Source organism: Myxine glutinosa, chromosome 8 (genome assembly GCF_964187855.1).
Source record: "Myxine glutinosa chromosome 8, kmMyxGlut1.1, whole genome shotgun sequence".
In the NCBI taxonomy this organism is placed as follows: domain Eukaryota; kingdom Metazoa; phylum Chordata; class Myxini; order Myxiniformes; family Myxinidae; genus Myxine; species Myxine glutinosa.
Genome location: NC_136268.1, coordinates 135,068,425 through 135,083,232, shown reverse-complemented (window position 1 = coordinate 135,083,232; position 14,808 = coordinate 135,068,425). Strand labels below are relative to the sequence as shown.

The following is a 14,808-nucleotide window of genomic DNA, read 5'->3' as shown; positions in this document are numbered from 1 at the left end:
ATATATTTATATATTTATATAAATGACACATAAAGGTAGAATGAATGAATGAATGAATGAATGAAAGAATGAACTAGAATCCGGGCACTCGGTAGAGCGCATACCTTCGCCGCAGCTACTGTTCTGTACTTGGCATGGGAGTGTATGCGATGTGAAACTTTATGTGAAATGCGATCGATTTTTAAAAATCAGAATTTGAGCAAATCTGTTTCATTCGTCTGTTAATATGCCTCCCCGATTGACAAATCTGCAATTTGAATTTCATTTGAGGTTGAAATGATTGCGGGAGATCGCGTTATAGTGATGACGTCTTGGATGGACATCCTCTTCTTCAGTCGCTCATAACTTTGAGTGAAATACGATCGAGTTAAAAATAGTCAGAATTTGAGCAAATCTGTTTCATCCGTTTGTTAATATGCCTCATCTCTTGACAAATCTGCAATTATAATTTTTTTTGAGGTTGAAATGATCGCGGGAGATTGCGTTATAGTGATGACGTCCTGGATGGACATCTTCTTCTTCAGTCGCGCATAACTTTGAGTGAAATACGATCGAGTTAAAAATAGTCAGAATTTGAGCAAATCTGTTTCATTCGTTTGTTAATATGCCTCATCTATTGTCAAATCTGCAATTATAATTTTTTTTGAGGTTGAAATGATCGCGGGAGATCGCGTTATAGTGATGACGTCCTGGATGGACATCTTCTTCTTCAGTCGCTCATAACTTTGAGTGAAATACGATCGAGTTAAAAATAGTCAGAATTTGAGCAAATCTGTTTCCCAAAATCTAATCAAATGTGTCCCGTATAATAACCAATCATCCCACCAAATTTCATGCAATTCGGTTGAATACTTTTTGAGTTATGCGATTAACATACACACACACAGACATACAAATAAATACACAGCGATCAAAACATAACCTTCCGCTTTTGCGAAGGTAATGAATGGGTTACGGTTAACACTCTACACACGATTTAATAACACCCGGTCAGAAATCAATAACTTCCACACCAGTCAGGGCAAATCTCTACCTTACACGATACACTTTAATCAACCGGATCACTCTATAAATGACATTCAAATCTCTGCCATTGAATCAATCACAAATCGATTACACACCACGATTCTGAAACGTGAGTCCTTTTGGATACACAAACTTCGGACAAAAATCCCTCATGGCATAAATTTTGATGACTAAAGCATGTTCCTACATCAACCCAATCAAATTGTTAACCGTAACCCATTCATTCATTCATTCATTCATTCTACCTTTATATGTCATTTATATAAATATATAAATATATTATATGAATATAAATGGTATATGAATATATGCTTGTGTGTTTATGTATGTATATCTCTATATTTGTATATGCACGTGCACCGGAACTGTAACGCAAACGGTAACTGGAAGGTGCGCTTCACTTCCGTTGAACTTGGGGCCGGTGAGTGAACTTTGGCGTGGCTCTTCCTTTTGTATGCATTTTCTACACATATCACACATCTTACACACATATCACTATACATACTTGACTGATATACATGCCTGCTGTTTTTGTAGACTCAGAAAAAAGACCTTTGTTGGTCGAAAGCTTGTCGACAATTAAAGATCGATGTCCTGAAGCTACATCCGCGTCTTATTTAATCTAACGATTATTTATTCAATGCAAATGAGGCGCCCTGCTCGTACTGTGGAGTTTCTACTATTTCTTACAGTTATATATATATATATATATATATATATATATATATATATATATATATATATATATATATGCATACATGTCAAATTATGACGTCATAATTAAGGCACCAATGACGTCATCGTTAACAACATCTATTCCCCATATGGAGTTCTTTACAATGAGCCACATTTCAATTTTTCCCATGGAGCGGTTTTGGAGATAGAAGTGCAACGTTTTTCAGTTTTTCCAAGATGGCGACTGTACCACGTGACACATGACGTCATAATTAGCGTTAACATCGTATACAGGAGTATGCCCACCTATGATGAAAATGTCATGTGAATCGGACCAAGAATTGCAGAGAAAAAAAAATTCATACTGATCAGATGAAGCGTTATACTTGTTGAATGATGTCATAAAGAAGGCACCGATGACATCATCATTAACATATCTTCTTCCCCATGGGGAGTACTTGACAATGAGCCATGTTTCAATTTTTTACCATGGAGCGATTTCCAAGACGTAGTAGAGGTATAACGTTTTTTCCAAGATGGCGTCCATACCACGTGACATATGACGCCATAATTATGAATAAAAAAAATTCTACAGGTGGAGGCGCTCCGCTCCAATGGTAAAATTTTCTGTCGATCGGACCAACGGTTGCCGAGAAAATGAATTTTTAAAATGCAGACATGCAAGTACACAATAGAATGTTTAACCTTGCTTTTCGCTTCACGTGCGCATGGTAAGAAAGCGTCTGTTGGCATATTTGGAAATTAACTCTCTGGTGTCAAAAATATAATGAAGAATGTTATTTTTCAAGCCATTGTGCAAAATGCTGGCTCATTTAATGAACAACAATTACATCAAAATGTATCTATGAATGTGGTACATCAATTTGATGCCCATGCATCACAGGAAGTGTCACTCCAAGGTGCCGTGGAACATTTTAATTCGAGAGCATAATTGAGCACGATGGGCTGAGGCAGTATTGTTCCCTTGGACAAGGTCATCGATGAAAAAGCTGTTTTTCAACGACCCTTAAAAAAATAACAGAACCTATTTTACGATGAGGTCAATGTCAATCATTGCACTTGTCCCCCAGTACCACTTCCCACTTACACCCCCCTGTCAATCATAACAATCGACAAGAAAATGCAAAACAGTACCTTTCACAATGACATCTGAAAGTGCTTATCATCCATTGTGACGGGGTTCAATTTTCATGCATTACCCCGTACAACTTACCCAAATGTCAGGACATACATTTCAGGACAAATGAAGCTGTATTCCATTTTCTCCTGCACAAGGAAAGCAAGTGCTGATAAAAAACCCAATTGTGCGATCTGTTAAGTAAGATAACTGGTAGGGATGTATGCTAGAAAAAGCAGCTTGTAAACATGGATCCAATGATTTTTAGAAGGCCAAATCGACAGTTTTGGTGTCTGGTAAAGCTGAAAGGTTGACGACTGTGCAGGTTTTTGACAAAAAAGAAAATTGTTTCTTCTGCTTCAATAGACACTCAATCAGCTGGTAAAAGTTTTACTCCACTCTACAGAGTGAAATTCTTTTTCTTTTTCAATAAAATGACATATATAATACATCACATCAAACATAAAGCTTGACATGTGTCCACATTATCGTAAAAAGAAGGCATATATCTCAAGCAGCTGGTGACGTGTACGCTATATCAGTAGGAAAGCTTGTATGCATGAGTCGTGTGTTCAGGAACCATTCAGTAAGTGTCCGGTAAACCTGAAGCATTATATGGGAATTTAATCAGGGAGCCAAAGCTCTATATTCTCTCCCGAGGCTGGCAGCAATCCATAACGAGCACTACCAACAAAGCATTTGTCTGGTGAATCGAGACGTATACTGCTGGCATCTTTCATCAAGCCGATTGGGAGCTGAAGGTCACCTCAATAAAGTAATAGGATCAAGAAAGGTTCACCAGGCCTGCCTCCAGCTCCAGCAGCTGCATATCTCAGCTGACCATTCCGCACTCATGTTCTTGTGGTGCTTTGAGCGCAATATTATCCCAATAATAGTGCTCAGCAGTGAAAGAGAATGAGTGGAGCCTATTTCCTCATTGATGGAATCCAAAATGGGTGTATATAGTATAAGTGTATTGGTTAAATAGATCATGTTAGAAAAATAAAATGTTCATTTCTTACTCGTGCGCCCTTTTCTCCGTCTGCCCCGGGAGATCCGAGAAAGCCCGTCACACCCTGGGTAGGAATAACAAATGAAAAAAAAAATTGTGCATGCCAGGATTAGACTTTTATCTAAAATGACAACGGGCAATGTTCATGTGGAAGTACAAAAGCTTACATCATCAACTCGGCACAGAGATGAGTTGTTTTAGCCTTTATGACATTGTCAAGATGATGGATATAAAACCAAGGCAAACAAGGTAATCAAAGTGAGACAGGGGTAATTGAAGAGACAATGGGAATCTCTCTTTAGAAATGAGTTGGCATCAAATCGAGAGGGTAATATATAATTGTGACCATGAAAATATCATAGCATTGAGCTGGAAAAGTTCGGTTTGCGGATCTGTGACCTGTGTGTGACCTCATAGCCAATAATAATTATACACATGTAAGTCTGGAAAGGTAATTTGATTGTTTTTTTTCCCCAAAATAATCCCTTTTCTTAGAGTAGGTCTTAAAAAAATTAGTGTACGTTGTGACGTACACTAATTTGTGACATCGTGACGTACACAATTTAGAACCGAACTAGAATGGCGCCAGTCGACTGATATGCCTCCACCCACGTTATTAAATCATAATAAAACTTGTATAAAGTTTGATTTAATTCCATTCAGCTGTGCCCAAGTTAGCACATTTTTACCTGACATGACCTCTGACCTTTGACCTATTGACCCCAATATCGAAGAACTTAATCTTTACAACATTATACATGCATACCTGTACCAAGTTTGAATTAGATCACTTCAGCCCTTCTCAAATTATAGACCTATTACAGATTTGACCTTTTACCTTTGACCCCAAAATCGAATCACTTAATCTTTACATCATTATACATACCTGTACTAAGTTTGAATTAGATCACTTCAGCCGTTCTCAAGTTATAGACCTATTACAGACTTTGACCTTTGACCTCTTCACACCAAAATCTAATCAGTTTATCTTCACATCATTATAAATACCTGTACCAAATTTGGTCACAATCCCATCACTGGTTCACAAGTTATCGCAGCAGCAGTATTTTTACCTAACATGACGTCTGACATTTGGCCTTTGACCTGATGACCCCAAAATCTAATAAGTTCATCTTTACCTCATTATACATACCTGCACCAAGTTTGACTAAGATCCCTTTAGCCGCTCTCAAGTTATCGCGGCAACGAAAACCTATCATGGACGGACGGACGGACGGACAGACAGACAGCCGGGCAGACAACCTGAAAACATAATGCTTCCGGCGACTTCGTCGGCGTAGGCATAAAAATAACCGATATTTCACATCATTATCTTCTCAAGTTTTTACTTTGCAATTTCAATTATATTGAATCTACAGGTAAACAGAATCCCAATAATAATTAAGAGTTGAAAGAAAGGGAATCAAGAAAGATGGATGATCAACGTCTGGTGAAAAAGATTAGAATGAGTCAAGTAAGATGAAAGTAGACAAAGCTTTGAGAGTTCGCTAGAATAGAAATGCCAATGGGTTGCTGTATTAAAGGATTAGAAGGAAGAGTGTGATTGGGAAGACTCAAGGAGACAGTTCTACAAGTGAGATAATAGGGGGACACATAAGTGGAGGAGCGTGGACAGCTTGGATTGTGAAGGAGGCCCAGCAAGGGATGGGTTACTAAAATAATTTGAGACCACCAATCGGTATAATTGTGGTTGTTTTCCAATATCCTCAATTCTCATGGAACGTGCTCGTGGCAATTATTTGCCGAGTTAAAATTCGGCTGTTGGTTGATATTGTGTGGTGGTATGGTGGTGGTGGTTCCATCATTTTGCTGCCTTATGTGTTTCCAGTTTTTCCTTTCACTTCAGTGATTGAGAGTTTTTGGCTGTATCCATATTGTTCACCCTGTGTCTCCTCACCATGTCCTCTTTCCACTGTTCTTTTCCTTCTGCTACGTCCTCATCCGTTATGTTCAAGCTCCACTACAAGCCTCAACACTGTTACATATATCTATATATATATATATATATATATATATATATATATATATATATATATATATATATATATATATATATATATATATACACAAAGAATTAAGTTAAGCACCCCTACACAACGAATTAAGGTAAGCACCCCCTAATATATATTCTTTGTGTATATGTATACATTGGCATATATTCTAAGGTATGTGAGATCAAATAATGATTGGTATGACATTAGCAATTATCCATTGATGAAATGCAGATGAGTGCACTCATCTGTGACGCCCATCGCTCGTGCAGGACGTGTTATCATCCACGTGGTCGTGATTTTCTGTAAATGCACTATCATCACGGGTTATTGCAAGTCACGCCTGAGCTCGTGTGGGGGTTACATGGTCATTTTCTCGTAATGGTGGCTCGTAGACGGTTGTCGGACGGAGAACGATGGCGGATAATAGGCATGATCGAGTCCGGAATGTCCAGAAAAGCTGTAGCTCGAACGTTTGGTTACCACCATTCGGTGATCAGTCGGTTGGTGCAGAAACACCAGGAAACGGATGCGGTGAAGGACCGTCCAAGGTCTGGAAGACCTCGCGTGACAACAGTCCGCCAAGATAGAGCGCTTTTGAGACTGGTGCGACGATATCCCTTCGCCTCGAGCCATTTCCTGAAGGACAACTGGCTGCCCAACAGAAGGCTATGTCACCGTACCATGAGGAACCGCCTGAAATCGGCCGGTTTAAGGTCAAGACGAGTGATCAAGCGTCCAAGGCTACTCGAACGACATCAGAGGGAGCGTTTGGCATGGTGCCTAGCGCGACGTGGATGGAACATCCGGTCTTGGAGGCGAGTTCATTGGTCGGATGAAAGCCGGTTCTTGCTGTACGTGACAGATGGGCGTGTTCGGGTGTGGCGCCACAAAAACACCGCGTATGCACCTAAAAACATTCAACCAACGGTACCCTTTGGTGGTGGCTCGATTATGGTCTGGGAATGCTTCTCCCATGACTGTAAGTTGGACCTGATAACTGTGCGAGGTAACCTCAACGGAGAGCGATATGCCGAGGAAATCCTGAATACCACCGTAATCCCGCACTTCGATGACCACACCCTCGCCAGCAGACCCATCTTCATGGATGACAACGCCAGGCCTCACCGTGCGAGACGCGTCCGAGCCTTGCTGGAGCAAGGTGCTGTGACAACCATCCCCTGGCCTGCGTACAGTCCTGACCTGAACCCCCTCGAGCACGTTTGGGACATGTTGGGACGACAAATTGCGAAGATGGTCCCTCCAATAGCCAATCTGGATGAATTGGAACGTGCATTACATCGGGAATGGAACAACCTGCCACAGCAACGCATACGACGGCTTACAGGGTCTATGAGACGTAGGGTTGAGTCAGTGATCCGATCACGTGGGTCCTACACACGTTATTGACGCAAAGATCGCTAGAGGTCTTCTCAGAACAATGACTGTACGTTAGAAAACATAAACGTCATCCACACTGTCCGTGATGGACCTATAGCTCCATACTTAAATTGAGGTGAAAATATGCCTAAAATTCCCATAAAATTTCACCTTAAATTATTCAAAATAAAATATTGAAAACGGCATGATTGTTATGTTTTTATGTGACCATAATATCACTTCTCCAGAAAATATAGCAATATCATGGGTATATTACACTGTTTTGACGACAACAAACTTGTAATGTGCGAGGTTGTAAAAAAACGGGGGGGGGGGGGGTGCTTAACTTAATTCTTTGTGTGTATATATATATATATATATATATATATATTGTTGCGGATCCGGGGGTCTGCGCTCCCCTTACCAAGGGGGGGGGGGGGGTTAGTCCCCTTGTCTTTTAAGCTGGCCGTTCCCCCAGTCCTGGAAGTTACAACGCTCCTCCACGGTCGGGATTGGCCAGGGTGATTGGTCAAGATGGGTTCCCAAATACCTGCATGCCAATCCCTCCGCGAAGCAGGGAAATAACTCCCGCTCGAACCACGGACAGGTGGAAATTGCCGAGCGGTTTAGCAATCCGCGATTCGAGCCATTAGCAAAAAGACTAACCCGATTCTGAGCGGTTCTAATCGTGCCACGTATACTCAATTGAGAAATCACTAAAATGATCGGATGGAGAGGAAACCAAAAGGTAGGAAGAACAGTGATTTATTACGTACAAAAACCCGAAGAGGAAACGAAAGAAGGGAATGTACAGGGAAGAAGAAGAAGCAGACACAGGGCAACCTTATACAGTCTTAATTAACACGCCCAGGACAACACAAACAGACTTACACGAAAGGGGAATATCAGGAAGGAAGGTCCAAGCAGATGGGCCAGTGTTGGCTCCGGCCCCGGTCCACGCTCCACTCCGGTCCAAGCTCCACCTCGGTTCAGGCTCTGGTTCCGTGGCGAAACCCGGCAGGCAGCACAGTTGGTATTGTCGGCGCGAGCGGAACTTACATGCGGGGGGTTCATATATCGGGGAGGAATTGCGTCCGTGAATCGGGGGAATCTTGACTCGTGACTCTCCACCCGCGTCTCTCATCGTGGATCTCGTTCTCTCGTCACTCTCACTCCAAAGGTGCCACTCTCCCCAGCCGACTCTCAGACTCCGACTCCCCCGACTCTCCAAGTAGTCCCACGCGAGCGCTTATATTACGCGCTCGTGTATCAAGCCGCGTGCTTTTTGGACACACCCACCGGTGAGCTCGCCTCAGCCCTGGTTGGTCGCGAGGGCTCACCGACTCCGCCCTTAACAGGGCTACGCCTCGCTCCGATAACTCCTCCCCCCTTTTTCTCCGCTCTGACCGCATGGTTAATGGCGTTTGGAGCGAGCACTGCGGCGGCTGCGGCTGGCAGAGGTGCGCAATACAATTTGGAGGGGGGCCAAGCCGCAAAATGAATGAGATTTGAAAAGGGGCCCATGTTATTTGATTAATGCAACACAGAGTCAAACTATTGGGAACACAGCCTTGACTAAAACACATACTAATGAAATAACTGAAGAAGTTCCTATGGTGCCCTACGTGTTGCAGTATGGACTAACTCGGGTGCGACCTTTGACCTTTGGAAAATGGGAATATTTACAGGGAGTTATTTACAAGGGATTATTATTTACAAGTGACGGTTCTGAAAACCGTAACACAGCACCCTCCCTTTCTCCAGGCCCCTCCCGGGCCGTTCCACAAGGGACGGCCCGGGAGACGTATTTGTTTTACCATTGTGAGACACGTATTTGTAGTTACCCTCTCGTATTAACCTGACCCTGAGTGCGACATTTTAAAAACTAGATATGTCCCGCCTGCTGCGTTGCATTCTACCTGGCAGACTCACGCCCACAGACTAACCGAATTGCGGAATTAATTTTCAAACTACACATAAAGCCGGTGGGGAGCATTATTTACAAAGAACGCCACTATTTTGATTATTTACAAACCTCGAACCCAGGACGTCTTTTTGGGAAACAAAAGCAGGACTTTTGAAAAGAGGAAAGGTCATGCCATGCACTGCACTGATACACCATACCATAAGCACCAAATTATAAAACGCACTAAAAGCACCCTACAGCACCAAAACACAAAAAATGCACCAGCAATGAAAATGCACCAAACACATTTGAAACAGTAATAATAATCATGGTGTCCGATGTCTTCTCAGCTGGGCCGCTGGTTCTGCCTGCCTTCTTGCTTGCTGCCTATTTAAAAATAAAAGGGCACAAACCGCATCCACTGTTTATTTATGGTCAGCAGGCCAGCTGAGGTGGTCCACCCGCTGACATAGGTGCCACTTAAACACAGTGGTCCGCAAGCAAATACCGCTGGCCACAGTGGCCGGTCCCCAGCAGAGGTGCCAGGCCCCAAAACGTGGGGTCGATATGTGGTGCTATGCCACAGAACGTGTGCTCCATACGGTGCATCAGTGCAGGCCGGAAGCAGCGGAGGTGCGGGCACACAACTGGGGTCACCTGCACACTCCCCCCGGGCCCAAAAGAAACACGTCCGTGAGTGGGGGAAGGAGGACAAGCAAAGCAGCGGGGCAAAATCGCAAGGGTACACATTAATACAAGGCAATGCAAAGTGAGGTGCGCAGGAGAGCGAGCCGAGAAAGCTCGTCCCTACCGTACGTCCCCCCCCATGTCACCTAATCTACCCTTGCCCCTACCCCGTATTTACACAATTTACAAATCCGTCGCTAACGTCCTGTCTTCCCCATATCTCTTCCAATACCAAATTCGTCATCAATCCCAATTTCTCATCACTCCCACCTAAACCAAATTTATCATCAATCCCTCCTAAGGAGGAAGAGATGGAATCACAATCACAATGTCACCCCCACGTCGAGATGTGTCTTACATTCCAAATGTCTGCCAAATCGGTGTGGAGTCTTCTCACCTCAGGTGAGTGGATGCGGATGGTGTGAAGAGATTCTCAATCCTAAACTACCTTCTAAATGACTTTAACCCTTGTACTCTACCCGTGGTCTTTCCCTGCAAAACCATTGGCCATCATTAAGCTATGTGGTTCTAAAAACAAATTCCCATTGAACATTAAAGCCACCACAAGGGGGCGCCGCTCCGACCCCTTCTCCTTCCCCTCAAACCGGGCTGCCCGCTTTGCCTGGCAAAGCGCGGTACCGACCGTACAGGCGGGGCCTCGCCCGAACCGTGCACGACGCTCCGTGCAGGAGCGAAGCGGCACTGATCCCGGCCGGCCCCCGCAGCACACAAAGCCCGTCACGGACCGAGAGCTCGCGTTGGCTAAACTGACTGACAATCTGTCAATTTCCCGACCCGGATCTCAGTCAACGGAGCATCTTCTCTTCTGGACTCAACCATGAGGTCATGAGGACTCCAACCTTTTGCCTTCGTCGTCTTCTTCTTCACATCCGTCGTCTTTGTCTTTTCCCCATTGAATACCTGTGGCACGATTTGGCCAACGTTCAGGATCGGGTTAGTCTTTGTTAACGGTTCGTGCCGCGGCTGCCATCCGCTCGGCAAATTAACATCTTATCCGCGGTCGCGAACGAAGCTGCTCACCTGCCTCTGGAGGGAGCTTGTGCAGCTTCAGGGACCATGTCGGTCAGTCACAAACAAGGGGACTAATCCCCCCTCGAGAAGGGATCCGAGGCCGACGTTGGGTTCCGCAACATTTGGTGTCGGGAGCGAGATTCGGACCTGAAGCGCGAATAGCGCGCTCAAATTTCGAGTGGGCCGAAATTTACTTTTATTTAACATCCTAAATTTGAAAGTCGTGCCATGGATGGTCAAGGCGACGGGATGCCGGTGGGAGAGATAGAAGGGTTAGGGGTAACCCAGGACCAGAGGGAAGAAATGGAGGAGGAGAACAATGAGGAGGTGGTTGAGGAGGTATCAGGCGCACAAAATGGCGCCCTCGCGCACGTGGTTACAGCAGCACCAAATTTCACCGCGCCAGTGACAGTAGCAGCGCCGCAAATGGACTGGGGCCTATTCATGCTGCAAATGCGGGCCCTCATGGAAGAGAACAGGGGGGTGGGAGACCAAATTGGGGCAATGAGGGACGAAGCGAGGGGTACTAGTGAGCAATTAAGAGACGGGTTAAACAATATGGGAAATAAATTTGAGGGGTTAGACAAGAAATTTGAGGGGTTAGACAAGAAATTTGAGGGTAAATTTGAGGGGTTGGACAATAAATTTGATGGGTTAGACAACGGGATAAAAGAGGTAAAGAATGGGTTAACAGGGGCTAGAAGATAAGATGGAAGGCAAATTGCGGGAAATAGGGGAGCAATCCGCCCGGGAAATCAAACAGATGGGGAACCAGATAGAGGAGGTGAAAATCGGGTTGGAAGGTAAACTGGATGCTCAGAGGGATGAATTAGAACAAATGAGGGCGGCATCTACTAAAGAGATGGGAGAAATGGGGGAGGAGATAAGACGAGGTGTGAGTGAGGAGGTCTCGGGGGTACGTGAGGAGGTAAAGCGAGGTAAGGAGCGTATGGAGAAAGAGGTGAGAAATAGCACGGCAAAGTTACAAGGGGGCATAGAGGATCTGACGCAGGAGGTGGAACAGCTGACGGTGGGACAAAAGGAACTAGTGGAGCAGGTGGAAAAGAACACTGCGGTACTAGGAGGGTTGAAAGCGACACAAAACGAAATCAAAAATGACTTAATAACGACGAAGAGGGAATGTCAGATGGTACGTGAGGGACTGACAACGAGGTTGGACGAGGTGACGGAGGCAATGGAGACGAAGGACCGGGAGGTGAGGACGCATATAGAAACGGTCAAGGTGGCATTAGAGGACGAAATTGAGAAGACGCACCGGGAAATAAAAGAGGTGAAGCAAAAGTTAGAGGATGTGGAAGAGGAGTGAGTGAAATTAAGAAGAGACGGAGGGAAACTAAGAGGGAGATAAAGGAGGAGGTGATGGAATATGTGCAAGGTCGGTGCTCAAATCGTGATGGTGTGCTCGCTAACCAAATAAAGGGTTTGCAGGTGGCGAAGGAGGTGTGGAGACGAGGTGCCGAGGTGAGTGGCGATATACGCGGAAATGTATATGGTGTGAGGGGAGACTCAGTCGGCTTGGGGGTTGGTTTGGACCCGGGTGTTCGTGAGAGGCCGCTGGTGAAGTGTGCGACAGGTACGGAGTGTATGGACAGAGGAGGTGTGCGAGAATGTCCAACTATGGGGTGTGTGAGGAAAAAGTGCGCACCGAGGAGTGAGTGTGCTGTCTTGGTCGTAGCGCGTGTGCGAGGGGGCACATGGAAGCGCGTAGTGGGGAGTGTTACAGAGGATGTAACGAGAGAGTGCACACCTGTGGTGAGTGTTACGGAGGGTGTAACGGGAGAGTGTGCGCAAGAGGATGCGCGAGAAAGGTGTGTAACGGACGGGTGCATGAGTACAGAGTACGCTGTCGAGAGAAAGGGTGAATGCGCGACCGAGAGTGGTGGTGAAAGTAGTAAGAGTGACACGGAGCGTGAGTTGGTGGTGGCAGGTGAGAGAGGATGTACACCTGGAATGGAAGGATGCACACCTGGAATGGTAGAACGCGTATGGGACTGCACACTGGAGTTGGTAGTGAGGCACGTGGTTGGGTGAACGGAGGAGAGCACACCTGTGGTTGTCACAGAGGAGGTGACTGAGGAGGGGGCGCGAAGAGGTGTGTTGGTGAGGTGTGCGAACGACGAGTGTGTGCCAAGGTGTGCGGTGGTCAGGTGTGTGACAAAGTCTGTGAGCGGAATGAGTGTACCTGGGTGTGTAAGAGAAGGTGCAATGACGAGGAGCATGGGAACGGCTGGATGTATGAGCAAGGAATGGGCTGCGGGGTGTAAGCATGCAAGTGGAGCATCGACGCTAAACGGGTTAGCGGTTAGATCGACTTATAGCCGAAGCGGGCCCTCGGTGCGTGCCGGGCAGCTTCGTGTGCCGCGGGGCCCAGCGGGGATCGTAACCGCGGCGGTTTGGAAAGAACCGCCGTACGCGATCCACGCCGGGCCGCGCTCTGAACGGCCGCGTCCGTGCTCCACTAGGCGGAACGGGCGGCCCGGTAAGAAGGGTCGTCATGGCGACCCCTTTTTGTTGCGGCGTTCCGGCAGGGCAAGATCGGGCCATTGGACGGCTCCGTGCCAAGATGGTGTGTGGGATCTCGGCCCGGGTAAGCCCCCTTCCCTGCACCGAATGCCGGACGAATCCAACCGTCGGCACCAAACAACCCGCATTCATTGCTCGGCTTTGCGAAGCCGAGCTTTAGAAATGAATTGGCGCACCGAGAGGCTCAAGTGAGTAGACGTGTAATGATGATAGTGTTTTGGACCCGAAATTGAAAAGCAAAATTTGATGATTGGCAAAGGATTGGCAGATCGATTGGCAGATGATTGGTAGAGTGATTGGCATATTTTTAATTGGTTGCAATTGGATGAGCCAAATTGGTAGTGAGAGATGCCCGATGTGGAGGGATGGCAACTCTGCCATCCCTCACAGCGGGGGCAAAGGAGCAATAGAGTTAAGGGGTTGGCAGTGAATACTAGCCCGGGAGGGTTAGGATATAGTGTGTAGGGATCTAGAGAAGATGACCATAGGTAACGGTAAGGTTAGGTAGTGACAATGATACCTGTAGTGGGGACGCAGGTAGATTAGTTTTGATTATAATGACGAGGGAGCGCAGTAGTTTAAAGGGACGACGGGGAAGCGCGAGTTTTAGCAGGGCAACAGGTAGGTCAGATGATGCCGTGTGTGTGTGTAAAAATGTATTCAGAAGTGTATTGAGCGTGGAAGTGTATGGAGCAGTGAGTGAGGAACAAGTGGGATTGCACAGGTGTGCAACTGAACAGGTGTATGGAGCAGTGTGAGTGAGTGATGGTGATGTGTGTTGTGTTGACCAAATGGTCCAGGGAGGAAGGAGGGTGCAGGTGGCACCAGGTGATTGCACAGGTGTGCAACTACAGGTGAATGGAGAATGGTTGTGTGGATTTCATGGAGTGTGGAATATATGGAGTATGGAATGGATGGTCATGGAGTGAGTATGGTGGAAACTGTGGAGCGGAGTGGATGGTGTGAAGGTGTGGATGGGGGAAAGGAGGATGGACCCCCATCACGAATACCCGGGGAGGGTAGTGTAAGTGTTAGGTAGAGGGTATAGGTAAATTGTGGTTGGATATTGGCATCTGTGGTGCGTGGTGGAAGAATGATGTTTGGATGGGTGCATTAGTGTCGTGGAAATGGCTGAGCGTGTGGCCTGTTAGTGTGTGTAGTTGGTTGGGCACTCCACCACTGTGAGGATGTCGGCCAGGTGAGGCAGCAGGTGGGCTCTGGGAGCCGGTAGCGTTGTTGTGGATGGGGCCCGAGGATCCAAGGACGGACCCGGGTAGCCCAGTGCCAGAGAGGGCACCGAGTGGGGTAAGCGCCAAGGAGGGCCTTCCCCAGTTACATAGGTTAGGGTGAGGAGCTAGGTAAGCTCGGGTGGCAACTACAGTGGTGGAGGTGTGCA

General features: G+C 46.1%; 1 protein-coding gene across 1 annotated transcript in view; it reads right to left on the bottom strand.

The window, feature by feature from the left end:
- LOC137433197 (uncharacterized) overlaps positions 1-14,808 on the bottom strand; it is a 726,873-nt gene that overhangs the window by 280,807 nt on the left and 431,258 nt on the right. The window contains exon 27 of the mRNA XM_078784000.1: positions 3,862-3,915. Within this exon, the coding sequence (XP_078640126.1) occupies positions 3,862-3,915 (54 nt within the window). The remainder of the gene's footprint in view (positions 1-3,861; positions 3,916-14,808) is intronic.